The sequence below is a fragment of the Manduca sexta genome, chromosome 2 (genome assembly GCF_014839805.1).
Source record: "Manduca sexta isolate Smith_Timp_Sample1 chromosome 2, JHU_Msex_v1.0, whole genome shotgun sequence".
In the NCBI taxonomy this organism is placed as follows: Eukaryota; Metazoa; Arthropoda; class Insecta; order Lepidoptera; family Sphingidae; genus Manduca; species Manduca sexta.
In genome coordinates, this window is record NC_051116.1 from 883,234 (window position 1) to 910,616 (window position 27,383).

The 27,383-nt window shown below is 40.0% G+C and overlaps 2 protein-coding genes across 8 annotated transcripts in view; both read right to left on the bottom strand.

Annotated features, from left to right (window-relative positions):
- LOC115452575 (mitogen-activated protein kinase kinase kinase kinase 5) overlaps positions 1–4,022 on the bottom strand; it is a 46,543-nt gene extending 42,521 nt beyond the window's left edge. For all 6 annotated transcript variants that reach the window (XM_037437007.1, XM_037436998.1, XM_037436988.1 and 3 more), the window contains exon 1: positions 3,744–4,022. In XM_037437007.1, the coding sequence (XP_037292904.1) occupies positions 3,744–3,854 (111 nt within the window). In that variant the 5' untranslated portion in view covers positions 3,855–4,022. The remainder of the gene's footprint in view (positions 1–3,743) is intronic.
- A 1,959-nt stretch (positions 4,023–5,981) lies between these two features.
- Positions 5,982–27,383, bottom strand: part of LOC115452573 (ribosomal protein S6 kinase alpha-5) — a 142,954-nt gene continuing 121,552 nt past the window's right edge. For both annotated transcript variants that reach the window (XM_037438010.1, XM_037438011.1), the window contains exons 7-18: positions 22,124–22,296; positions 20,360–20,441; positions 19,317–19,479; positions 18,752–18,864; positions 18,279–18,398; positions 17,652–17,756; positions 17,143–17,307; positions 13,796–13,914; positions 13,248–13,347; positions 12,768–12,870; positions 12,152–12,294; positions 5,982–11,871 (exon numbers count right to left, since the gene is read on the bottom strand). In XM_037438010.1, coding sequence (XP_037293907.1) covers positions 10,849–11,871; positions 12,152–12,294; positions 12,768–12,870; positions 13,248–13,347; positions 13,796–13,914; positions 17,143–17,307; positions 17,652–17,756; positions 18,279–18,398; positions 18,752–18,864; positions 19,317–19,479; positions 20,360–20,441; positions 22,124–22,296 — 2,409 coding nt within the window. In that variant the 3' untranslated portion in view covers positions 5,982–10,848. The remainder of the gene's footprint in view (positions 11,872–12,151; positions 12,295–12,767; positions 12,871–13,247; positions 13,348–13,795; positions 13,915–17,142; positions 17,308–17,651; positions 17,757–18,278; positions 18,399–18,751; positions 18,865–19,316; positions 19,480–20,359; positions 20,442–22,123; positions 22,297–27,383) is intronic.

A 27,383-nucleotide genomic window follows, 5' to 3' on the forward strand; every position in this document is an offset into this window, starting at 1 on the left:
CATAGTGTCTGCACTGACCTAATTTTGCAACATACAGTTAAATTTTAACATGGGTCTATAAATTATCTCACAAATGTTATAAACATAGAAACCGCTGAACAGATTTGTATGAAATTTGGCACTTTGTCTTTGGCATTTTGTCTCGGTGTTACATATAAGGCAATTTTTTGAGTTTTTTTTATCACCCTGCAGCCTGGGACTGTGTCAGGTAAATGGCAATAGGCTAGCTCACTATTACTTGAAAACAAATATAGCTACTGAAATGTGAGTGTTATATCTCTGCTTACCCCTAAGGAGGAAACAACCATGGCGGTATATACCACATGGCCTTGTTTATATTGCATATAAAACAAATACATAAACCTGCATAAACCAGCTACACAAACAAACAAAAAGCAACTTATAACCAGTCACAACAAGGAAATAATTAAATTAAAACCTTGTCTTAAGTAGTAACACTTTAAAAACATTTCTCGTTGCACATAACTCAAATATTTCTGCATTAAGTGACCACTTTAGGTCACTAATGTCAAGTGGTTGTTACTGCTCACTTTCAACTGGTGTTAATGAAGTTTGATTCGGTTATTAGAGGTGAAAAATTATTTCCTAAAATATACCTTAAATTGATAAAGAAAAACGAAAGATTTCTATTTTGTAAATATAGTATTTGTTTCAAACACACATTTCACCTTTATTCCCGAAAAGGTATGTTGAGGTGCAGCCTGGGCACCCACTTTTCATCTTTATTCCATCCCATGATCGGATAGGGGCGGGCCTATCGCGATATCCGGCATAAATTCCACACTCCGGCCTGATATTGAAGAGAAAAACTCTATATCACGGCCCGACTCGGGATCCGAACCCAGGACCTCGGAGCAGTGTGGTATGCGCATGCAAGTCCATTTATAAATTCTATTTTATCCCTACTTATTACTAATTTAACACTTACTTAAAATATCTGTGGTTATATAATAATTGATTTAAATGTGATTTAATTTAGTAAAATAACTATTCTTATAAATTGTTTTGGGGTATCATAAGTGCACCTTGTTGGCCTATGTGATAAATAAGGTATTTTTTTTACTGTTCATTTCTCACATTTCTATCGCATTAAAACATCATTTTCCATACTCTAATTATGATATATCAAGTCATTACCATGTCTGGAAATATAAATAATATAATCGCTAATCTATAACTTGGCATTGAGGACAACAAGGTAAATAAATCAACAATTGTCTATACATGCTTATAAACAACTATTATATGCAAGTAAAAAAACAAAATATTTCCTTATGTAGCAATACCTGGCCTGAATTTCAACAGTCTATATGTGAATAAATAACATTTATAATAGTGTATGATTATATAGTAGATTAATATGGTATAATGCAAGTCACAATTCAATCCCCAGTGGAAAAGGCTAAGATGTAATTGAATGAATAGGAAAGATTGAAGAGTTTATTGTAAAATAGACAAAAACTTAGAGTCAAAATGTTACAACATTTACGACACATATCTCTTATGTTATTAGATTAAAAAAAAGAAAAAATTGTGCGCGGCAAAGTGATCCACTGTACTTGACGGTAAGTGGAATGGAATCCAATAAAATGTTGACTAAAAAGAGATTGTTACCCTTTGGCAGTTGACACAATTATGCCAGCCTCTTGGAACCAGATGTACACAGGCTGATCCCGGACTGCGACACACTTATGTGGCCACTATGGCAAGTTTTAACACCATGTATAGGTTGTTCTAACCAGGGAGGATATAGAATATATCTAACCACAAGCAATTTTAATGATGGGAAAAAAATCAAGCAACACAATCACATCTGCAATGAACATATTAATAAAAATAAATCTAATATTCCTTTAAATTAATTTTATGCTAGGAAATCTATTTGCAAGCAAAATGTATGTCGTAACAAACAGTGGAGTAGTTAATTGGGCCAATGCACATTTGAGATAACAATCAGAGTATGTATAATTCAGCTTCCTTTGTGTTCAATAAACATGAAGCAAAAATAAAAAATATAAAATCTCCTGCAAACCTTGTAAAAAATACATTAATAATTTGCATTGGCTTATCAATCTTGAAAGAGATATCAGGAAATAATTAATTCAAATTAATGGTGAATCTTTTATAAATAATTAGTCAATTGATTTTAACTAAAGGATGGGAGAAGCAAGACTTTAGTGCGATGGTAAACATTACACCTGACGCCCCCAATCCAAAGGACAGAACTGCTTTTAAACTGTACCAATACCCAATTAATTACAAAGCATTTTCTTCTTTAAATAGTCCACTGATTTATCAATGATTTTGTAAATGTAATGAAATAATATGAGAGAAATCTAGAAACAAACCTGAAAAGTATATTTATGTGGAGAATTGAAATTAAATGAAATAATTTATTTGAACCTGCACAATGTTACGCATTGTGTAGATTCTTTTCTATAGTATATAGTAATTGATATTTATATTTCCACTTAACTTAGAACCTTCACACTGCAACTAGACATTTTGCAGATAAAATTTTGTTCTTTGGGACCATCAATATACTGACATGAGGCATCAGGTGGAGAAAATAAAAGCATCCAATTTTAACATTTTTGTAAGTAAGATGCTGAAATGGACCACTGAGGCACCACACAAGGTCCCAGGTGATTGCCAGGTTCGTCTCCACTGCTGCATTTTGTGTTACTTTATGGAGTGACATCCATTAATGTCAATGTAAGCAAGACAAAACATTTTATAACTATGACATACTTTGAAATTAAACTATTTTTCTGATTTTATTGAGGTTTAATATTTTAGTTTTCTCCCAATGTTTCGAAGACATTGCAGCCTTAGAAAACTTCTATGAATAAGGGGGTTAGACTTCAATTGTCTTTATAATTTTATGGAAAATGGAAAATAACTTTCATGTTCCCCCAAAGTGTTTTCTTTCTGCATTAGTATAACATGCTCAAAATATTAGAAGAATAAAAAAATATTAAGAGATTATTAGAATTATCTAAAAAATATGTTATATGTATGTTTATATTAAATATATTCATAAGAAAGTGGTTTTATTTATGAACATACATTATGTCATAATTGATTATTTATCACTATGTAACTTTGCATATTATAATTAAGTTTGAACTTTCTCCTGACATGATCATACAACTTTTACTGATTAAAAAAGAGGTTTACTTATTTTCAATTTTTGTGATCGGATATTTTGAATGGTAGCTTGAAATATCTTTGTTAGAGAATGATTTTTTTTTTATTTTTCTTTAACACAAATGACTTGTTAAAAATAATATTGTGCTAAGCCTATACAACACAAAGATTGTTACTATAGTGGGTTAAAATATTTTTAATAATGCTCAGAACATTCTTCCAGGTCAATTACGGACGACCAAAGCACACAGGACGTGTTGTTTTGAATAATTCTAGACAATTGGGTGTGTGCGGCGCTAATTAGTAACCCGCGCGGGTACCTCGCTCAAGGTCAATGCATGCTTTGTTTATGTTAAATAACTGTTACATACCCAACGAGTCGCCACAAAACTCTACATAACGAGATATCCCAGTACATTACACGCCAAAACCTGTCATAATCGTCATTGAAAAAGCACGTAAAAAATTATAAAACCCATTGTCATTTTTTGATGAAAAATTACGATTATATATTTTTTTTGGCTCGTGAAGACGTTTATTAGTGGATACAATCGAGTAAGATTGCCCCCTACCTTGTATACATCTCCGTATGTGCCCGAACCGATTCTCTGGACCAACTCGTATTCATCTTGAGGATTTCTTCGCGATATATCCGAACTCAAAACACCACCACTATGCGCCATAATCACTACACAACACTAGTATAACATTTATCTACACTTTCATCTCATTATTCACATAATTATAGACACAAAAAGTCGTGAAAATAATTATTTTTCCAACACAAAACTCGACATCGTCTGACGTTTGCCACAGTGCCATACTCAGGGCTGCCAACGTTCACTTTAATAATTTACCATCTTGTTTAAATTTAGGAAAAATCGAAACTATTTTAATGTTGAAAATAAATTATGACGAAATAGGTTCTTAAAATATTTCAAAAACTTTATGTACTTGGACTTTTTTTCACCATTTGTGTATTGTATAAATTTATTTGGTTTAGAAGCCATATTCATATTATTTCTTTTCTTGTTATGTTTCTAGTAAGTATAGATTTTACACATTTATCACTTTACCAATATGATTTTGTTTTAAGAATTTACGGTATGAGGGATTTATTTACCATATTATTCCCTAATATTACATGTCAATATTTATGTATTGCTTCTATTTTGGCAGTCTTTATAATATACTATTATAGGTGTATATTAAATACTTAGTAACATTTTTATTAACTGTCATAAAGTACTTGTCTATGACCAACCATCAACATGTTTTACTTTTTTATTTGATCGAGAAGACTGGGCAACGGTTTTAAAGGGTATACTACCAATGACTACATAACATTTATTACACGCTATCTTCATACCGAAAGTAATGAATTTTTGATTAAATAACACAAATAATTTATTTCATAAAGAAATTTACATCTTTGTTTGTGACATTCAGTCTATATTTAGGTATTTAATACAACAGCCTTTTTACTGCAACGTTTTCTATGCTACAATATATATTAGCGAAGCCCCACCCTTATATTTCTTATCGTGTGTATATTGAAATCATACATAAAAACATTTATCTCTTTAGTTATAAATGCATATCAAACCATTAAAACGATGATTACTATTTGTGTACATCGCATGAGGTAATTTAACATTGTGAAATCGCTTTGTGATCACTGCACCGTTACCTATAATTTGTCTTTAGATGATTCATCTTACATCCTTTTTCTGTGATGCAATTCAAGCATTATTCACTTAGAATGCTACATTAGTGTCTTTTTATGTGGGTGTATTGCAGCTATAATTCGATTGCGTTTTTTTTTTTTCATTAAAAACACACACAATAATTCAAATCTGTGTAAAAATATGTAAAATGAGATTTTTGCATTTTGCACATAAAATTACTTCCTAATTTGGAAATCGAACCTAAGACTTCCCACTTATCAGGGTTGGCTCATCATGCAGGGACGGTTTCGCGCACCTATCTCTGTCCAACAACATTATATCGCAGGAATGCTTCGTTTCATATGCGCAGTAGAAGGCTATCGCGGATTTTGGTTGGTATGCTGGCTTAGGGTATATAGGGGTTAGGGACTCGATCCAATGCTCGCTCGGATGATGCTATACTACAAGTGTCAACATTGAGCCGTAAGACCGGTCAAACCAATATTGCCATTCCACTCACCCCCCAAGTGATGATAGCCATAACGCGATTTTCCACGCGAAAAAAACAACCGAAAATAGGGTTGACTCATAAAGCGATCTGACGGAAATTCTGTCTGTTAAGATTTCACGGCTGAACACTAAACCGGTTTCGATGGAATTTGATATGGAGATAGTTTGGAAATCCTGAGAACAAGCTTCTTTTTATTCGGCAAAAACGTATTGAAGCAGATCGTGCTGCGGGCTAGTTGATGTATATTTTTGCTGGTCTCTGCTCTCTCCTAGCTGAGGTCAAGCTGGAAAATGCCACCACATTATCTTTTTGCCGCAGAGCTGCAGTGTGCAAGCGATGCTATATTCTAGATTGGAAGATTTAGGCCTGACGGCTTTAGGAGAAAAGTGAGGTGGGCAACTGCACGAAATCTCGCGATTGCACAAGACGTCTCGCGTTGTAGATATTTTTAGGTCACTTTTGTGAGGATCAAGGCCTATCTACCTAAAATCTTGAAGTCATTTTATTTTCTCTGTGCTACATAGTAGTACTCCAGTTACAGAGCTTTGAATTTATAATTCGGGTGATTCTGACGCTTACCATCAGGCTACCGGCTTGCTCGTCATTAAAATCAGATGAATGAAACAATATAATAATGTTAAAATGGTATATTTATTACAATCCAATATCTCCGAGGCCGGCGTCTCTGTAACGTCATACAAAATTTGTTTGACGTCGGCCCGTCAATAACTCTAACACTTTATTATAAAATTATATAATCTTTTGGTTCAATCCATTTTAAGTGCACTTTTACATTTACAAACGTACCTTTAGTGAGATAAAGGCTACTCTCTGTTTGAAGGATATTTTCGCGGGAAATTCATAATTTCCCCATTTAGACATTTTTGTTATCTGCGAGCCGGGAGGAAAATTATCTTTATTTTGAACAGAATAGATCACAAATTCGTATATTTTCTTTTCCTATTCAAATGTAGATAACAATTCTCCCAGCTTTAAGGTTAGACTTGAACGCCTAGTGCTGCCGTCATCGTATCGACATTAAGCACTTTGATAGAATAATTATTAATAACAATCTACACTTAAAATAAAAATCAGCTGAATATACATATAAATAGTGAAAAACGTGTGAATAAGTTACAAATTGATCGAATACATTTGATCAAAGACAAGCTTTTTATTTTTTTCAATCGACAGTCGATACGAGACCGTAACGCTTGGAGGTTCATTCTAACCTATAAAATTTGTTTATAAAATGCATTAGTATATAAAACTGGGTTATTATCGAGTAGCCTATTTTACCGAGCACGAATAATTTCACCGAGATCTATAGACAAAATATCTGTAGGAAACAAGTGCTTACAATTTTAAGTCGTAATGTTCCTCATTAAATATCAAGTCTATGTAATCAAGAGAAATGCACTCGATTGATATATTTGAACTATTCTGGTCTCTCTAGTCATTTATTTGAGCATTTGGAAAGCTAAGATTTTATAGATATGAACTTTAAATAAGATAAGAACAGCCTTCACTTAGTAAAAAAAAAATCATTAACTAAATAATACAGGAAATTATTATACCTAGATATTAAAATCCGTGTACCTACAAATCCATTATAACCCCGAAAATTGACTAAATCCTTAACGCAACTATCCCCAAAACCACACCACATCTCAGCAATTTAATTATCGACATCGATAAAAACCAAGCTATCGATATGCTCAAACAAACAACTATCGATACACACAACAAATTGAGACTAGCTTGCGGCAACAGACGCATATAACTATGAGTTTTTTTAACAAATTCAGTTCAATATGACAATGTATATCAAAAACTTTTGTATTGGTGTCGAGAACCTATAGATTGCTAACAATATTTGCGTGGTATAACTATTGTATATATATTAGTTATTTATAGTATGTATTAAGACCCCAGATAATGCCTCCAGCCCACTCAGTTTAACTTAAAGTAGATATACAAGTTTGGCTTATCTATTGTTAGGTAATTGCAAACTGCAAAACGCACAATATCTAATTTTGCATTCTTACTTTTTCACTTTCAAACAAATGTAACAATATAGCTGTAATATTATATGGCAATACTGTGTCCCGAGTGGGCATGATCGTCGGTTTAAAGCAATTATAATTTACGATATTTTAAATAATTTCTTTCAAATTTATATTTTACAACAATTTAGAGGATATATATATTTTGATAAATAAAATTCACAATCTTTGTTCACTTTAAACAGACGATTTATCGACATCTGGGTCTCAAAGGAAGCATAGTTTTAGAATAGACATATCAAAAGCAGCAATTAACACTACGCGATTCGATTTTAACCAATTTCCGTTATTAATGCCAAAATTATGTTTTACCTTTATAAGCTCATATTTTTTCAATTAATAAATATTGAATTACACAAATAAAAAAGCTCTAGTAAGTTATACTAATTTTCTTTTCAAGTCTACTGTTAGGGTGATAACGATCAAATTGGCGTAGTGTTCATTGCTGCAATCGAAACGGTAGGAAGGAAGCCAAACTAGCCCAACAAGGCCTTGAAGATTATTTATTCCGTAACATAAATTCGTCATCACTTATATTGCTTTTTAATTCACAAGCATTGCATTAGTTCGACACGTTTTACAAAACCTTGCAGGCTATTACTTCAAAGCTTCCATTTGTCACATTCAAATTTAACCCTTATTGCTTTACATTGGGAATATTGTAACTAATAAATACAGTTTCGGTGTTTTATTGAAAATATTTATGAAAACACGCAATATGGTATAAATAGGTATCGTTCGGAAGCATTTTGTATATTTTTATGTCTCTGTGTTTTTTAATGTGCCTTTCATTTCTGTTCATATTATAACCAGTGTGACACATTATTTAATTAATCACTGATTAATAGTTAATGCATTTACTGAAGTCCCAATCAATAGACTATTTAACAGCAGTTTTATATCTCCATGCAACGCACCGTCTTAAAATCAATGAACAAAAATTCAACACGTTCATTTATTAACATGAGATTTTATCATTCATTTATATAAATATTATATATAGATATATATTTCAAACTCTTCCACCGATTTTTTTTGTACTAATAGCTATAATATTTACATACGTGTGAAACATAACTTATTTGGTTGAAGCGCTTAATATCGAAAGGAAAGGGAAAGATTTAAGAATTTGATTTATTTAAAGATGTCCTGTTTTTTATCGTGTTAAAATTGATTGAAACCCTGAGTGAATCGATGAACAGTAACCCGATGTACTTTACGTCATTCTAATACGTCTCATAATGCCATGTACTGGCTTATATCATTCATATTGCTTATATCATTTTTACTACACCAAACAAATTATCTAGATAAAGTAAATATCTCAATAAGTAACATATAAAGGCACGTTGAGTAGACTAATGCCTTTTATAGACTTAAACATCTCTAAACTTGGAACTCCTTAGAATGACTTAGATCTGGGCGCGTTTGACTCGTGTCCATAATACTTTGAGGACGCACAGAGCGCCCATTTTTCAGCAATATCATAGTATTCCCTGGCTGTGTTGAACCTTCAACTGACAGCCAACCTGTTAAGCAGTTTAGTATCTTCCCGTCATTGTTACAAGATTTAGTTTCGTGGGATAGCGTGGTCACATTAACAACATAAGTTTAGAGTTAACTTTCTGGTTACCTAATGAATTATACAAGGTTGAGAGGAAAGGATGGATGCACTGAATAACTGAAGACATATTTGTAGCTATATTACTCTCTCTTTCTAAAAGCTAGTGGTAAAAAAGAGATGACCTATCAAAGTTCAATTTGTTGTCTTCATTTAGATGATTTAAAGATCCATTTTTAGATCAAACTTCTTACGATAATTTATCGACTTCAAATGACTATTTTTCTGATTATATTGCATCTAAAGTTAAGTACCTCGAGATGTTGCATTCGTGGACAGTCGGCAGAACTATGCTGGCTTACCTTAAGCAAACTAATTTATAAGCTGCCAGCGGAACGTTAAAAACGAACTATGACGGGAGATTATGCACATATTTCGTTCAGAAACGGCGCATACTTCCAATCAATTTCAACACATATAAAAATACACAATGAAGCATGCTTTGGCACAAAAACACACAAAAATCATACATATAATGTCCAGTGGAAGTTAACGTGAATAATAACGCCTTTTACGACACTTATTACATTTACAACTAACAACTAACAAACCAATGTACACACGCAAACAACCTAAACAAATTATATAAACGTTACAGTTTTTTTTTTAAATGGAAAGAGATCTGTACATTGTTTCTTAATTTTTTATGATGTAACACCGAGATATGTGCGTCTGAAAAGAGTGGCGGGCGGAGCCGTAAAAGTTAGTTTTATTTAAAAGTCACTTGTCTATGTTTCAGTCGCGTTCTAAATTCAAATTTTAAGAATAAATACTACTTGTTTTAGTCATCATTTTCTGTGTTAATTTTTATTTGAACTGTGATATTTGTCATCAAATTGAAAAAGTCATTATTGAGCATAAATCCATATAAATCGATCGATAAGATATTTTAACAATCGTTATATTTATGCCGGTCTTTTCTTCATTTGTCGCGTTCATTTTTGTGTCAAATAAAATTATTCTAGCCTATTTAATTACCCACAACATAATAGCTTTTCAAATACTAAAAAAATCATTTTTTTAATCTCACTCAGTGTTACAACATTGCCTCAAACTTAATCAAGAAACTCAGCTGATGTCGATCTATTTTCGTTAGAAATAAATTATTATCATATGGTTGCGTTCAGTCACACCCTATTACCTTACAATGGGATCGTTTGAAGGCATTTTTGACAACTAGCGACTGTCGCCTAAAGAAGCCAGTAATTCAATAATTAGTGGTAGTTAGGTAGACCTCGGCAAGACATATTTTTATAGATTTTACAGACAAGGAAAGAATGGTGTTTTCAGTAAGTTTGAAGATCTGGAATAAATAAAAAAAAACATTTTGCGAGCTGTCAAAATTGCCTCAAACTACTACACAATACAATTTATTATCTAATTGCAATACATAAACAACTTCAAATCGAATTAATTCTAGTGGTAAATATAAGAGGAAAAAGTGTCTTAAAAATTAATAGTAACATTAAATAAAAGGATTAAAAAATAAAAAAAAAAACAGGTCTACAATTAATCAAACTAGATGAGAGGCTAGTTACATTACAGAAATATATCTAACTCTTTTTTTTTATTATTTTGAATAAATAATTTCCTCTCCTCTGTTAATTACTACGCGTGAGCAAAAGCGTCCATTTTTAAACGTATAATATTGCATCACTATTTTGTCGCTTTTTTTTTGGAATTTGAGGTTAGCTGACGCCATATTGGAATTTTTAATCTACAGTTGCCGTGAGGCGTAACAGTCTATGTTTTTTCTATTTATGATAACAGATGGCGCTTTGATTAAATTATTTGGACGTTGAAGGAACATTTTCACCTTCTGTTGGCGCGCGACCGCGTCGCCCTGACGGGTGTCTTTTTCGCTTTGCTAGCGGTTTTCGCCGGCTTCGCTTTCGCTTTAGCCTTTGCGTTCGCTTTCTGGCGTTTCGCTTTGGTATTCGCATTACACTTCGCGGACCGACTGCTCTCTATCGAGTTCATTCTGCGGTCCGATTCGAAGGAGAAGGCTGGCATGACGCTCTTGACCTCTGAGGGGGAGAGGCTGATCTCCAAGCGCCTCCGCCTGGAGCGCGTCATGCGGACATTCTGCGGGTCCACTTCTATAGCTAGCGGTTTTGCTTTAGTTTTCCTCGCCCTCACAATCTTCCTCTCTGTGTTATTCTCGCTATTTTTGCGTGACGAGCGTCCGTTTTGTCCCTTCTCCCTTAACACAGGTTTAGTTAATTCCTCATGTTTGCGCTTACGGCTGGCTCTTGTCACTACAGTCTTCTCATTCTCTATAGACTCCTTGGTGACCCTGGATTTGTCCACACTCCTGTTTCTGAGAGACCGCCTCTCTGGCGTGGGTTTATCGCTGCTACGCAACTGTCTCCCGTTGACTTCCTTCTTAGTCTGTCTGGTTTCCATTTTCCTACGTTTCCTTGGCACGGGTGAGGTATCTTTAGACTTTTTGCTGCGATTGCCTTTCGGGAAGGCGACCTCCGTGCCGTCCAGGCCTTGACTACTCTCTATGTAAATATAGTCGTCAAGTTTAGATCTGGATTTGGCGTACGTTTTCTCTACAGGTTTCACTGACGGTACTTCGTCTATATCGTTGTACGAAGGCTCTGTTTCATTGACAGGCGTGTCTAGAGTGTTTGCTTTGATGAGTTCTACATCATTCTCTATGGAGTTCTTGTTCATTCTGTTCTTGAGGTTGTTTATGGTCTCGAGTAAGGAGTTCTCTCGCGGCTCATCGGTCTCCTCCTGCATCTCGGTGGAGGTGCTCGGCTCGGAGCTGGATTTGCGTTGTTTGTTTTTATTTCGACGCTTATAGAGATCCGCTTTAGTCATGTCCTGTGGAAGGAAACATACATTTAATAAAGCGTAGACAAAATAAAACATAATATTATTTTATTGATATGATTTTACTTCTCACACCTTTCCTCTATTACACTCTTTGTCGTCTTTATCTAACACAAATCTAAAGAAAACCTTCAACATTCCCTTTATCATAAAACCTTGCCCATAACCCACTTCAAAGCATTCTGTAGAATACATCGTTTAGTATTTGTGGTCGCTTCTTAAATTCGATATTACATCCTCTTAACATCAATTGAATATTTCGATCACTCACGGCGAGTTTGAAGCTGTTGTCGTAGTGCGTGAGCCCGAGGTCCGCCAACAGCTCTGCGGCCGTCATGCGCAGCGCCGGCTCCACCGACAGCAGCCCCGACACCAGCCGCTTGCTGTCCGACGACACCTTGTCCCAGAGAGAACCTGCGGAACAAAACAACATATAGAGACCCACAAATATATATGTACTACGTACTAGATTTGGCGTTCCGAACATTCACTGTGTTCAACTGAATTGAACTGTTATCCATACAAACTGATTTTAGTATGTTGTCAATATTGATGCTTGTGGTTGTGTACGGGAGTGGCGCTCATAATATAAAAATGCTAGTCTGAGTGCAAACTTGGACGTGAATAAAAAATATTAGTCAAATAAGTAAAATTATTTGTTGTTCAAGTGAATAGATTATGTCAGTGACATTTTGGTTGTCATTTTAGTTCAGATTTTGAACAAATAGTTTATATGGACGTTCGTGTCTATAGAATATACGTCAGTGTATAGACCACTAATAGAGACTATCCCGCCCTCCCCTATAATGTACACTGAATATTTGTTTTAGGTATAAACATTATCAATGGAGTCAAACCATCAAGTCAAGTAATTGAATGTAGTTTACCTTCCATAGTGAAGTGTCCGCCTCGTATCCTGTCCATGAAGACTGTGATCGGTTCTTTTTTAGACGTAGGTTGGAACGGAGCCTTGCCGCATAGCATACAGTACTGGAAACAAAGGTTTTCTAATGTTAAAACGTGATAGAGGTATAGACTTTAGGAGTAAAAAAATTTTAAAGTATTAATAAGAAAAAAAAGTGTATTTAGTTCCACTATCCGGCTTGAAGGACCAATTTTAGTAATGTGTTTGATTGACAAATTATATTCTATAATAATAATTTGGTAAGAAGAATGGCATTATTATAATGATATGGATTGACGCATTTTTTTAATTAATTAGAGTTAAGAATAAAATCAAACTGAATCTAATTGACTCAATAATTTTGATAAAGTGATTTAATACTTAAACAAATTATATAGAATGCAAGTGTGTATGGTGTGGTGGTATGTGGTGTGTGGTGTGTGGTAGTGGGAGTGGTACTGACGAGCACGACGCCGAGGCTCCAGAGGTCGCAGGCGGCGCCGTAGGGCGTACTGCCCGCCCCCCGCGCCAGCGACACCACCTCCGGCGCCGCGTACGGGAGACTGTGGGAGAAATAATACATTCAATTATACTATAATGCTATATTCTACAACAGTATACTTTGAAATGGTAAATAAATAAATATTAGTAAAAAAGATGGCGAGTCAAATATTTTAGTGGACAAGCCTGCAAATGAGCAAGCGCATCATTTGACTTTACTCAGGGATTAGACGTGCAATAAATTTGCAGAGGTTATTTCTGTAAGCGATTTTTACTGCATAAACAATCACCGCATGGTGACTACTGCAAATTTTAATGCTAGCTCAACTTGCTTTAAGTAGCCTGTATATTGATTGAAATTGAATTGAAGTCCTTTTGCGATACATTGTTGCGCGAACTTGCTACTCCAAATTAAGCAGTATCGCTATTACTTTAGCAACGCTTATGTGCTAGCATTTTTAAGCCTTTTTCAATTGATCCAACCTTCGAAGTATATAAATTAATACTTACCTAAAACAAGGCGTCATCATTCTCGGCGGCTCCACGTTCTCTGGCAGGCGGCACGCGAAACCAAAGTCCACCACCTTGACCTTCGCCTCGTTCAGACGACAACTGGTCAGCAGGATGTTCTGGAAACGTAGGTGAAGTTAAGCATGGTGTAAATTAATTTGATATGTTTTAGAGGACATACTGTATAGTATTTTTATAGGATTTTAAAAGGTAATGCGAGTAGTATGTGTACTGAGTTTTATGAATATTGTAGTGGTGGAATAAATATTACACACACGAGGATATAACCAAAATTCTTCGCACGTGAGATATATACAGGGTGTTTAAAAGTGTACAATATTTTAATCACAAATTACGACCAAGTTTCTAAACTCCAAGACTCTAAACTTTGTTAAGTAAAATCTTTCATTCTGATTAATTTTGACTCGGATCTACAATGCTTGGATAGAATTTACAGACTGTTGAGGTGTAATCATCTCTCGTTTCTACTTTACTTTCCATCAAGGGTAGTGGGGTCATTTTGCTGTATATTAAATTATCGGGATGGTCGTGGTGTGGGCGGTGTGGTGTGTCACTATGTACGTGAACGGTACTCACCTCCGGCTTGAGGTCGCGGTGCACGACGCGGCGCGCGTGCATGTGTCGCACGGCGAGCGCGAGCTGCGCGAGCAGGCGGCGCGCGAGGGGCTCGGCGAGGCCGCCCGCCAGCCGCGCGCCCAGCTCGCCGCCCGCCGCCAGCTCCGTCACTATGTACGTGAACGGTACTCACCTCCGGCTTGAGGTCGCGGTGCACGACGCGGCGCGCGTGCATGTGTCGCACGGCGAGCGCGAGCTGCGCGAGCAGGCGGCGCGCGAGGGGCTCGGCGAGGCCGCCCGCCAGCCGCGCGCCCAGCTCGCCGCCCGCCGCCAGCTCCGTCACTATGTACGTGAACGGTACTCACCTCCGGCTTGAGGTCGCGGTGCACGACGCGGCGCGCGTGCATGTGTCGCACGGCGAGCGCGAGCTGCGCGAGCAGGCGGCGCGCGAGGGGCTCGGCGAGGCCGCCCGCCAGCCGCGCGCCCAGCTCGCCGCCCGCCGCCAGCTCCGTCACTATGTACGTGAACGGTACTCACCTCCGGCTTGAGGTCGCGGTGCACGACGCGGCGCGCGTGCATGTGTCGCACGGCGAGCGCGAGCTGCGCGAGCAGGCGGCGCGCGAGGGGCTCGGCGAGGCCGCCCGCCAGCCGCGCGCCCAGCTCGCCGCCCGCCGCCAGCTCCGTCACTATGTACGTGAACGGTACTCACCTCCGGCTTGAGGTCGCGGTGCACGACGCGGCGCGCGTGCATGTGTCGCACGGCGAGCGCGAGCTGCGCGAGCAGGCGGCGCGCGAGGGGGCTCGGCGAGGCCGCCCGCCAGCCGCGCGCCCAGCTCGCCGCCCGCCGCCAGCTCCGTCACTATGTACGTGAACGGTACTCACCTCCGGCTTGAGGTCGCGGTGCACGACGCGGCGCGCGTGCATGTGTCGCACGGCGAGCGCGAGCTGCGCGAGCAGGCGGCGCGCGAGGGCTCGGCGAGGCCGCCCGCCAGCCGCGCGCCCAGCTCGCCGCCCGCCGCCAGCTCCGTCACTATGTACGTGAACGGTACTCACCTCCGGCTTGAGGTCGCGGTGCACGACGCGGCGCGCGTGCATGTGTCGCACGGCGAGCGCGAGCTGCGCGAGCAGGCGGTCGCGAGGGCTCGGCGAGGCCGCCCGCCAGCCGCGCGCCCAGCTCGCCGCCCGCCGCCAGCTCCGTCACTATGTACGTGAACGGTACTCACCTCCGGCTTGAGGTCGCGGTGCACGACGCGGCGCGCGTGCATGTGTCGCACGGCGAGCGCGAGCTGCGCGAGCAGGCGGCGCGCGAGGGGCTCGGCGAGGCCGCCCGCCAGCCGCGCGCCCAGCTCGCCGCCCGCCGCCAGCTCCGTCACTATGTACGTGAACGGTACTCACCTCCGGCTTGAGGTCGCGGTGCACGACGCGGCGCGCGTGCATGTGTCGCACGGCGAGCGCGAGCTGCGCGAGCAGGCGGCGCGCGAGGGGCTCGGCGAGGCCGCCCGCCAGCCGCGCGCCCAGCTCGCCGCCCGCCGCCAGCTCCGTCACTATGTACGTGAACGGTACTCACCTCCGGCTTGAGGTCGCGGTGCACGACGCGGCGCGCGTGCATGTGTCGCACGGCGAGCGCGAGCTGCGCGAGCAGGCGGCGCGCGAGGGGCTCGGCGAGGCCGCCCGCCAGCCGCGCGCCCAGCTCGCCGCCCGCCGCCAGCTCCGTCACTATGTACGTGAACGGTACTCACCTCCGGCTTGAGGTCGCGGTGCACGACGCGGCGCGCGTGCATGTGTCGCACGGCGAGCGCGAGCTGCGCGAGCAGGCGGCGCGCGAGGGGCTCGGCGAGGCCGCCCGCCAGCCGCGCGCCCAGCTCGCCGCCCGCCGCCAGCTCCGTCACTATGTACGTGAACGGTACTCACCTCCGGCTTGAGGTCGCGGTGCACGACGCGGCGCGCGTGCATGTGTCGCACGGCGAGCGCGAGCTGCGCGAGCAGGCGGCGCGCGAGGGGCTCGGCGAGGCCGCCCGCCAGCCGCGCGCCCAGCTCGCCGCCCGCCGCCAGCTCCGTCACTATGTACGTGAACGGTACTCACCTCCGGCTTGAGGTCGCGGTGCACGACGCGGCGCGCGTGCATGTGTCGCACGGCGAGCGCGAGCTGCGCGAGCAGGCGGCGCGCGAGGGGCTCGGCGAGGCCGCCCGCCAGCCGCGCGCCCAGCTCGCCGCCCGCCGCCAGCTCCGTCACTATGTACGTGAACGGTACTCACCTCCGGCTTGAGGTCGCGGTGCACGACGCGGCGCGCGTGCATGTGTCGCACGGCGAGCGCGAGCTGCGCGAGCAGGCGGCGCGCGAGGGGCTCGGCGAGGCCGCCCGCCAGCCGCGCGCCCAGCTCGCCGCCCGCCGCCAGCTCCGTCACTATGTACGTGAACGGTACTCACCTCCGGCTTGAGGTCGCGGTGCACGACGCGGCGCGCGTGCATGTGTCGCACGGCGAGCGCGAGCTGCGCGAGCAGGCGGCGCGCGAGGGGCTCGGCGAGGCCGCCCGCCAGCCGCGCGCCCAGCTCGCCGCCCGCCGCCAGCTCCGTCACTATGTACGTGAACGGTACTCACCTCCGGCTTGAGGTCGCGGTGCACGACGCGGCGCGCGTGCATGTGTCGCACGGCGAGCGCGAGCTGCGCGAGCAGGCGGCGCGCGAGGGGCTCGGCGAGGCCGCCCGCCAGCCGCGCGCCCAGCTCGCCGCCCGCCGCCAGCTCCGTCACTATGTACGTGAACGGTACTCACCTCCGGCTTGAGGTCGCGGTGCACGACGCGGCGCGCGTGCATGTGTCGCACGGCGAGCGCGAGCTGCGCGAGCAGGCGGCGCGCGAGGGGCTCGGCGAGGCCGCCCGCCAGCCGCGCGCCCAGCTCGCCGCCCGCCGCCAGCTCCGTCACTATGTACGTGAACGCCTGCCACAAATCAATATATCGTCATGCGAGGACTTTCATGTAATACCTAAAAGCACTGAAGCAGGGGTGGGGGATTCTAATAGGGGCCATCGGGGGGGTCATCGGCGGGCGGCTGGGGGCCGCCTGCCCTTAGCGTACGTTGTGCACATCTCGCACATTGTGATGACCCCCGGCATAGACAGCTGCGTGGAACGTAGGCCTCATACTGCCGTTGACGCCGAGAGCGTCTTTCGGTTGCTTGGGGGCTTTTGAGCCCCCCCCCCTCCCCCCATTCCACAGAGAATCATTCATCAAGTACAATAGAGTTTCTTTGCAGTGCCCTTACAAAATACAATATTACTCACCGAGTCATGAAACACTTCGTGCAGCGTGATGATGTAGGGACACCCCTGACACGCCTTCAGTAGTTCGATCTCTTGTCTCACGTCCTTCTTCTGAGATGAGATTATCTGCACAAGAGTTTGTAGTACGTTTATATTATAGGGAATAAATCAACCTATGTACTTAAAATAAACTGTTTTATAAATACAAAAATTAGAAAGTCTTGAAAGTTTGAAGGAAGTCAACGCTGAATCTGCTGAAAGAATTTAGTTAAAATTTATCAAGTATATAGACCATATATTTACATATAGGAACACCAACGTAATACATTGACAAAAGCGGAAACATTAAGATACATATTATTGAGGCTAACTGTCATTACAAAATATACATGATCACAGCACGCAAAGTTATGTACAACCCAATTAAGTTACTTCTATATTTTTTAATTACATTTTAAAAAGTAGCAACAAAATTCTAGAATAATATAATTGTATAAAATTAAAACTGTAATTTATTATAAGATACTAAAATGACTTGTCATTACAAGGACGATTAGCGAGCAGTCGTTCATTTGAATAAAATAAGTTGTTTTAAACCAACATACAAGCTATAAATTTACTATGAAACATGCCATAAACATTACTCACTTTAACAGCGTATTCCTTGCTCGTCTGTCTGTGTATACATTTCCGACAAACAGAGAAAGATCCGTCGCCAAGCAGCGGCGTGCTGAGGTCCACTGAGTATTTCTGGAAGAACGGCGAGTCCTGCGAAACGGAAATTATATGTTTAGATTTTATTGGAAAGATATATTGGATCAAACATGGTTTTGTTATTTACGATGTTCTAGAGTCAACAGAATAGCGATGATATAAGTACTTTAGAATAAAGAAGTCCACAGAATCGCGAAGCAATAAGTCCTTTAAAATATACAGTATCCAGCATAGAAGAACTTTAGATTTAAGCATGGATATAAGCCAATTTTTAACTACATCTTCCGTACTGTGCTTAACTTGTTTCTCTGCAAAGGTGATGCTATTTCTTTGCGTTGTTTTTTAACTTGTTTCTTTCCTTACAATTGTATAATCTTATAGCATAACGATAACAAGGCAACAATTACCTTGGCGACCCATCCCTTAGGCTTGTCAGGCTTCGGTCCAGACGCCTGCATCCATATCTGATCCGATATGATGTTCTCCGAGAACAATATGCTAGGCGCCACGTACGAGTAGCCTGTAAAAAACAATATATAAAGTATTATCCGGCTCGAAGGACCAAAGTGAATATAGAAAATGGCAGAGCCAATGTATATACTGTAATCGGTTTAATCTTGAACACAACCGAGTGTTTTTTTGTCCAAATCCGACTGCAATGTAGGGTCAGTTCAACACTTATTTAATAAGAGATTATAAATGATTAGGCTTTGCTCATATGACCGATATATAGCTGTTTAGCTACAGCTCCCTTCTGGATAATCTAGCTAGGGTAAATCACGTTAGAAAAATACTACTGTTGGAATATTTGGAAATCGAATCCAAGACATTCCAGTCCACACCCCGCAAAATTAGCACGAGACCCAAAAAAAGGAGCATACAATGATAATACATAACTATCCGTAATACGAATTCTTCATCTCCCTAAACAGTTACATTCGCGCCACCATTCACAACTAACTTCAGACATACCAAGGAACAACTTGTCATGATGCTTCGGCGCTTGCGCAGGCGAGTCCGTCGGAGGCATCCGCGTGAACTCGTCGGCGAAGTTGCACGTGTCCGCCGCGTGGGAGAGCTGCGGCACGAACGGAGCGGGCACGTCGCGGCGCAGCACCGCCTGCCAGTCCAAGTTCTGGAATAGGCGTGAGGTTAGATTGTGAGATAGGTATCACTTATATTAAATATAAATAAATCTAGTAATTGATTGATATAAAAATTTGTAGTATACACTTTAAAACGTATTAATAATGTTAATCCTGTATTATATACTGTCCTACTGCTGGGCATAGGCCTACTCTACTACTGAGAGGCCTTAGTCCACAACGCTGGCCTAGTGCGTGCAGACTGCACACACCCTCGAAATTCCTATAGAGACCTTCTCAGGTCTGCAGGCTTCCTCACGATGTTTTCCTTCACCGTTAAAGCGAATGATGATGAATCCACAAAGAATACACACATGATTTTAGAACAGTCAGAGGTGTGTGCCCTTGGGATTTGAACCTGCGGACATTCGTCTCGGCAGTCCGTTCCACACCCTACTAGGCTATCGCCGCTTTTGTATTTTAAGTATTTTATTGAAATTATTTGTTATTCTGTCAGTCCAGGTTCTAGAATGGCGTTAGATTCTAGATGGAGTTGGATTTTAGGGTTTGATGTAAATATATATTTTGATAAGGTAAAAACATATTTTTTTTAACTACTAGCGGACAGTGAAGTTCATTTCTATCATAATATTCTGAGAATGGAAAAGTTTAGAGTTAATAATGTTTGTTCACTTTCAATGATTATTGTATTTTGTGAATTAACTATTTATTGTCTTTCCCCAAATCCGTGATGCGGAACGGTTGCTTTCCGAAATAGATTCTTAAGGGAAAGTTCTTCATTTCGTTATTGCAGTGCTCTGGAGATTTTCGGATTACCAAAATAAATTTTCATACATATTGAATATTAAACAAAGAACAGAACGTATAATCTTCTTGTGTGTCCAACTAACCTCTACAAACAGATCTAACCTGGAAAAACGGATGTCTCTTGAGTTCTTCGGCGTCACCGTCTCCGCCGCCGAGCCGCCGCCGCGGGTCCTTCACTAGCAATCTGAAAATCAATCGTAATCTATTTAATAAAGGTTTAATATTAATTGACAATAGTGTTTAAACAATTGCTCTGGTCTGGCAAACCTTACATAATTTTGCATTAAAAATAGAACCACAGTGTGACGTATTGTTATTCTTTATTTTAAATACACACCACGTCTTTGTCACCGAAGGGCTAGGCAGAAGTACAAACAAAAGTCTAGGCCGATACTGATCAGAAAAACCTAACATCACTTTGCCCGAGCCGGGATTTGAACCAGGGACTTCACAGCGATGTATCGTTCACACAATACAACTGAGCCATCGACACAGTATAGACGAAGGCATATAAGAATGTTTTGTGTTTGTAAATATATAAAAAATTACAGGTATTGGCAATTTCTATATTGCTGCAAGTATAAATAAAAGTCTAAATCAAAGTAGGTGTGCGACCGAGTTGATTGTTGTGGTGCGATAAGCAATCTCTTATCAGAAGAAGCAATGACCATTACGAAATCCATTATCAATAACATTGACCAATAAGGAATCTGTTATCATTTAGCCACAATTGTTATACGATGTTTAAACTACATCCCATTATACGTTTACTGATAGGTCTCTCATGTGTGAGAGTTCGCCTGGGTAAGCATCACCGCCATGTCTTTTTCTGCCACCAAGCAGCAGTGTGTAGTTGCTGTTGTATTCCGGTTTGAAGGACATTGTAGCCAGTGTAACTACTGGACATAATGAGACTTAACATCTCATATCTCATGATAGCGCGCGCAGTGGAATACCAAACAATACTTTGTAATTCAAGGGTGTTGGATGATGTTTCTGCTGTTTATGGGCGCTCATGTTACTAACCATTAGGCGAATGGCAAGCACGTTTCTCCATACAAAGTCATTAAAAAAAAACAAACCACTACAGACTCCGTTTTTAAGTTCCTAATTTTAGTTTTTTGACTCAACATCACTTGATTAAAATTACCGAAGACTTATCAGCTATCAAAGAATAGGATGAAGTATTTTTTAACTAATAGTAAGTACCTACTGGCAAGTTTTCTCTTGAATCAAAGGACGACTTGTTCTTTACTAAAACAAGCTCAGCAAGACGCCTCTTACGAGCACTTTCAATAAACGAGCTGGTTTTTCTTTCTTTTTATATATGTACTTATATAACATTGTGTTTTACTTTTTAGTTTTAAGAAAATACTTAATATCCGTAGTTATATCAGTAATTCTTAATTTTAATAATTAATTTATCATGTATCTTGACCTGTCTTAAGTGTAACAGTGTTTGTCTTCGTCAGAGGATCCCAAACTTCTTTTCTCATAGACCCCTTTCAAAATTTTGCTGGTTCCGGTGGACCTTTTTTTAAGTTATGCAGAGAAAGTGCATTAAAAATACCGTACATCCATCACGGCGGGTTATGTTGGGGTCACAGTGGGTTCTTACGACCCCTATCAATATTATTTGCCTACATTGATAGGTGAAGTCAAGCCAACATTCAGCACTTTCATATCAAATCAGATACAATTTCGTGGACCCCTGCTTACGAATTGTGGACCCCAATTTTTTGGTCACGCCAACGTTGACCACCGTCAAGTCTCCCGTGGACACGTGGGAGTCCACCTGGACCACTTTGGGAATCTATGGTCTACGTCATTAATAAGTTATTTGTCTAAAAGACCGAAACCACTCACTTCCTAATAAAGTCTTGGACCTCGGGACTGACGTCAGGCGGCACCGGGTAACTGCACCTCACGATCCGCTTCGTGATCTCCTGCTGCGTGTTCTTCTCCCCCTCCACCGTGAAGGGAGACGCTCCAGTCAGCAGCTCGTACGTAAGAACACCTACTGACCACCAGTCGACCGCCTGTGAACAACGAGAGAGGAGAAATTAGTTACATGTCTTCAATTCATATTATTTTCGAGATAAGATATATTTGTTTGCAACCTACTGGAAACCACAGAACGAGGGGGGGGGGGTGAAGTGTAGGTCGTCCGAAAAATTAAATATGTCATGACCATGAAGGCTGCAAAGTCTTCGACACGTCGCGAAATGTTATAATACAAAAAACACGACAAAATCCTATATACTTTTATTTCAACTCACACTTTGTTATCTTACATCTATGGTTCTTGACTTATTGTAGAAACTTATTTTCAAAAGATAAGTCTGTGGTTCATTCACTCAGTTATTCAAAAGACAAGTAATCCCGTATCGCGTCACCTATTAAGAAACCAATACGAGAAATTTTTGCAATCACCATCCATTTAGACATAAAAACCTCTGGATACCGTCCCAATAACCATTATATATAACTAATTTCCCAACCACCTACATTCAAAGCTTCAACTTTCATATCATGATTAATTGGATATTAGATTTCTAGATAGACGGACGAATGAACAATTTATATATGCCAGTGGGCCAATGTCACCGTCGCGTGGAATACTTGTGTGGATGTATGAAAACGAATGCATTTAACGAAGGATGTTATGTATAAGGCATTCAGGTCCTGTCAGCGTAAATACCTTTGACGTCATAAAAAATCCGCTGTGTACTTTTTGGGGTCACTTTTATCACACAGACTTTGATAACTATTATGACAAGGTAATACAATCGTACAATAAAAATCACACGAGACAAGATGAAACTATTTATAACTATTTGATAGCATTGACGTATATTGTATAGACACGAACGTCCATATAAACTATTTGTTCAAAATCTGAACTAAAATAGCAACCAAAACGTCACTGTTATAATCTATTTATTCACTTGAACAACAAATAATTTTATTTATTAGACTAATATTTTTTATTCAAATCCAAGTTTGCACTCAGACTAGCGTTTTTATATTATGAGCGGCAGTCCGTACACAACCACAAGCATCAATATTGACACCATACTAAAATCAGTTTGAATGGATAACAGTTCAATTCAGTTGAACACGGTGAATGTTCGGAACGCCAAATCTAGTACGTAGTACATACATATCGATGTCTGGTAAGATATTTTTATATGCTGGTCGTAGATTTTATTTAATATTTGCCGAGATAGCGACCACCGTACACAAGGTGTTAAAACTCGCCATAGTGGAACATGTAAGTGTGTCGCGTTTTGGGATCATCCCATGTATATGCGGTTCTAATAGGCCGGCATAATTGTGTCGACTGCTGAGGGATAGTCATCTCTCATTAGTGGGTGTGTTACACCTCTGGAAAGGGGCAAAGGCGCGATGCTATGTATTCTATGATCATACGTACAAAATCACAAAGCCTTCGTTCTCCATTAAGCAATCGTTTCTAATTCACGTGGTAAACAATAGCAGGCTTGTAATTTTTCCAGCTGCCGAGCACTGCCGACGATAGCCGAACGTTTCCGAACGTACTTCCGCAGAACCTTGAGTGCTCGTGTACTGAATTACTGTTATGTTTGCACGCGATTATGTTGGGTTTGAGATATTTTCTATTGTGTAAAAGATCTTATATTGATAATGGGAAGATCGTTAATTGTATGACACATTTTTAATAAAATCTATGTCCCTGCTTAATGAATACCGGTATCATAGGAAAAGCTAGCAAATAGGTAATATTCTTCATACTACTTTTCGAGAATAATACTAGAGGGTTTAAGGAAAATTATTCTCGAAAATATTGTCGATTTACCATGAGCTGTCACTACTCCATTACAGATTTCTACGCATCAATCATCAATTGTTGAGGATTGACATTTTTTTATTTAAATTATTGCATATACATTCACAAAGCCAGAATTACATTGGCAGTAAAACTTGCAGAAGTCAAGAAGGCAGGCAAGTATATTGCCGTCAGTGTAAACGCAGCTGGAAGTTCTTGAGCATATCAAGCACGTAAAGCCATTGGTCCTGCACCTGATCTCTCCGATCATGTCGAATTGCCGTCTCACCGGACTTTGAGAAGGAACAGAGAGTGCACCTGTTTATTGCACACACTTGTGCACTATAATATCTCTTGCGTACTTGATCTCCGTTGAGATTGACTGCCGTGTCAGAAATTCCACTAGGAAGGCCTTAAGCTTAGTTAAACATATGAACATTTATAAAACATCCTAGTGCCCCGACATTCGTCCTTAGATAGTAATACACCGATACCGGAAGTTGGTCAACCATGAACGTAATTCCCACTGTGGACCGCGACAATATATCGTAGTGTTATGCTGACAGTTATGTATACTCGATTGTTACTAACTATGTATTATGATATTATGTAAATAAAACCACATAGTTATCTTCTTGAAAATAACACTTTACAATAAGTTAATAGACTCGTAGAGGTAAAATAAAAAAAATACAATTTCGAACATAATAAATGTTGATACAAATGTATTTAATTAAATATTAATTTATTACAAGTTTAATATTATTCAAACGCCATTACCTAACATAACATTTACATAAGTTTAAGCCTTTATCCGCAGAGATAAGCAGATGCGCAACTAGAGTAATCACATTACCGATTTAATTTAAGACCAATGTGAAAAATAAAGATTAAGTTATTACATTAACACGGTTAAGAAGTAGGCAATAGGCGTGGAGATAGCTAGAGTAATTATAATCCAGGTGGAGCCAATGCCTTAAACTAAAAACAATAAATGACTTGAGTTTACAGATTTTAAATTGTCCGTTTAAAAAAAATGAAGTAGCACACTGTCTTAAATATTTTTTTTTATTTATTACCTTTGGATCCGCACCACGCCATTCTAGAGTGGGCAATTGGCCTCCCTTCTATACATATATGCCTATGGAGGTAGGTTACTGAGAAAACGTTGTTAATTTTGTTTGTAAAAGCTCCCGAATGTCAACCGATTCCAAGAACCCTTTTACTAATAAAATGCTACAATATCACCGAGTGACATGAACTATAAATTTCAATTCAATTTACTTTTAGGCATGCAGACAAAGCCGCGCGCAAACGACAAACATAATTGTTTACAAAACCGTTTTTCTAAGACATGTTTGTGTACAAAAACATATTTGTTTGTGACTTATTTAGAATAATAATAAAAAAATATCATTCCTGTAACAGCGACGCCTAAAAATAGTGTTGGCACGGACTTGACTTTTTCACAATATACACACGAATTCTGTTATATTTCTAGTGGACTGTCGTTTTAGTAAATTTTAAGTTAAATATACTACTGTCAGAGGCCCGTAGCACACAATAATAATATCAGCCCTGTATTAAATACTGTCCTACTGTTGGCACGGGCCTCCTCTACTGAGAGAGATTAGGCCTTAGTCCACCACGCTGGCCTAGTGCAGATTGGTAGACTTCACAAACCCTCAAAATTCCTATAGAAACTTCTCAGGTATGCAGGTTTCCTCACAATGTTTTCCTTCACCGTTAAAGCAAACGATAATTCACAAAGAATACACACATATTTTTTTAGAAAACTCAAAGGTGTGTGCCTCAAAATTCCTATAAATAACTCAAGTCCCAGCAGTAGGACGGTATGTAATACAGGGTTGATATTATTATTATTTATTTATGTATTTTCGATTAGATGAGGTCTAGACTAGACATTTAAGTAAAAAAGATATAAAACATTACTTAAAACCGTTTATTAAGCATAAATTAATGTTTATTTAAATATAAAACCTTTATTATAATACCAACGTTTTATTAAACAATGTGTCCGCACTTCAATGCCGTTATAAAACAAACTCGACTGAATTCTACAGTTTTCACCGTAATCGATGTTGTGTGTGCACTCTAATGTTATGGAAATAGAGTATGTAATTGAATGAGAATAGCTTCCAGGAATCGAACCTTGAACGTGGTAGGAGCGAGGTCGCGTCGATAGCGTAGAAATTGTAGGACGGTACGACATGTTTCAATTATGACGAAAAGTCACGTTTTTATCTAATTTAACGTGCATTTTTATCGATAGAAATATTTTCTATTAGAATAGTCTTATAAATTATTAAATTTTGTTAATTTTTATAATGAGCCGTCTAGTTTGTTCATGTGGTAGTGCAAAACAAACGGCAGGATTGTATTCAACACCTTTGCGTCGATTTATTTAGATATTCCTGGCAGTGAAAATAATTACTTATAGTTAATATCCAAATATTCTCACAAAACTGCGTCTCGACATGGCGATACGTACACCGACTATCACATCAAGGGACGAACAATAAAACCAACGAAACGTGTATACAATATTGGAACCTACCTACCCCCAAGATTAACCTAGTGTGTATGTATGGATCGTCTTAGAACTGCATCAAATATGACTCAATCGGGGCCTGCGCCCTGAGTTACCCAGTTGTCACACTGCGCCAAACTTTGCGCCAACATTTCCGAGCCTACTTGACCTACTGTATCATATCTATACGACAATATCGCAGAAGGTTACTAACAAAATCATCTTCAAACTTAAACTCTATACGATTGTCGTTTAAGTCGAATTTCGCAGTGAACCGTTTCAACATTACATTTCAATAGAATATGAACTCTATTTTGTTGCGAACGTAGTTTATATTTGTGTGTAATTTGTTAAGTAATGCATCTGGGTCGAACGAAACTAGATTTTTGGCAAGTATCGAGTTGGTAACAAGTTTTTTCTCTCGTTGTAAATCTTCATTGTCACGTGAGAATTTTTTTATAGTTGTAGAGAGTGGAGCTGTACCTTTTTTAGTAATTGAATGGAGAGATGAAACACTATGATTAAAGGGACAACCAACAAACCGACCAAAACGGAATGAGACAACGTGTCATACACGAACATCGCATGACCGCAAAGTTTTTTTATTGACAATCTTTCCAAAGTCCACTCTATATAATCTTAGACTTCTTTAGCTACCACAAACGGCGTCAAATCGATAGTCAACAATGAACACAGTAATATACGGTTTGTTGATAAATTAACCCGGTTAAAAATGATAATATTAACGTAAACGCATTGTTTACTGC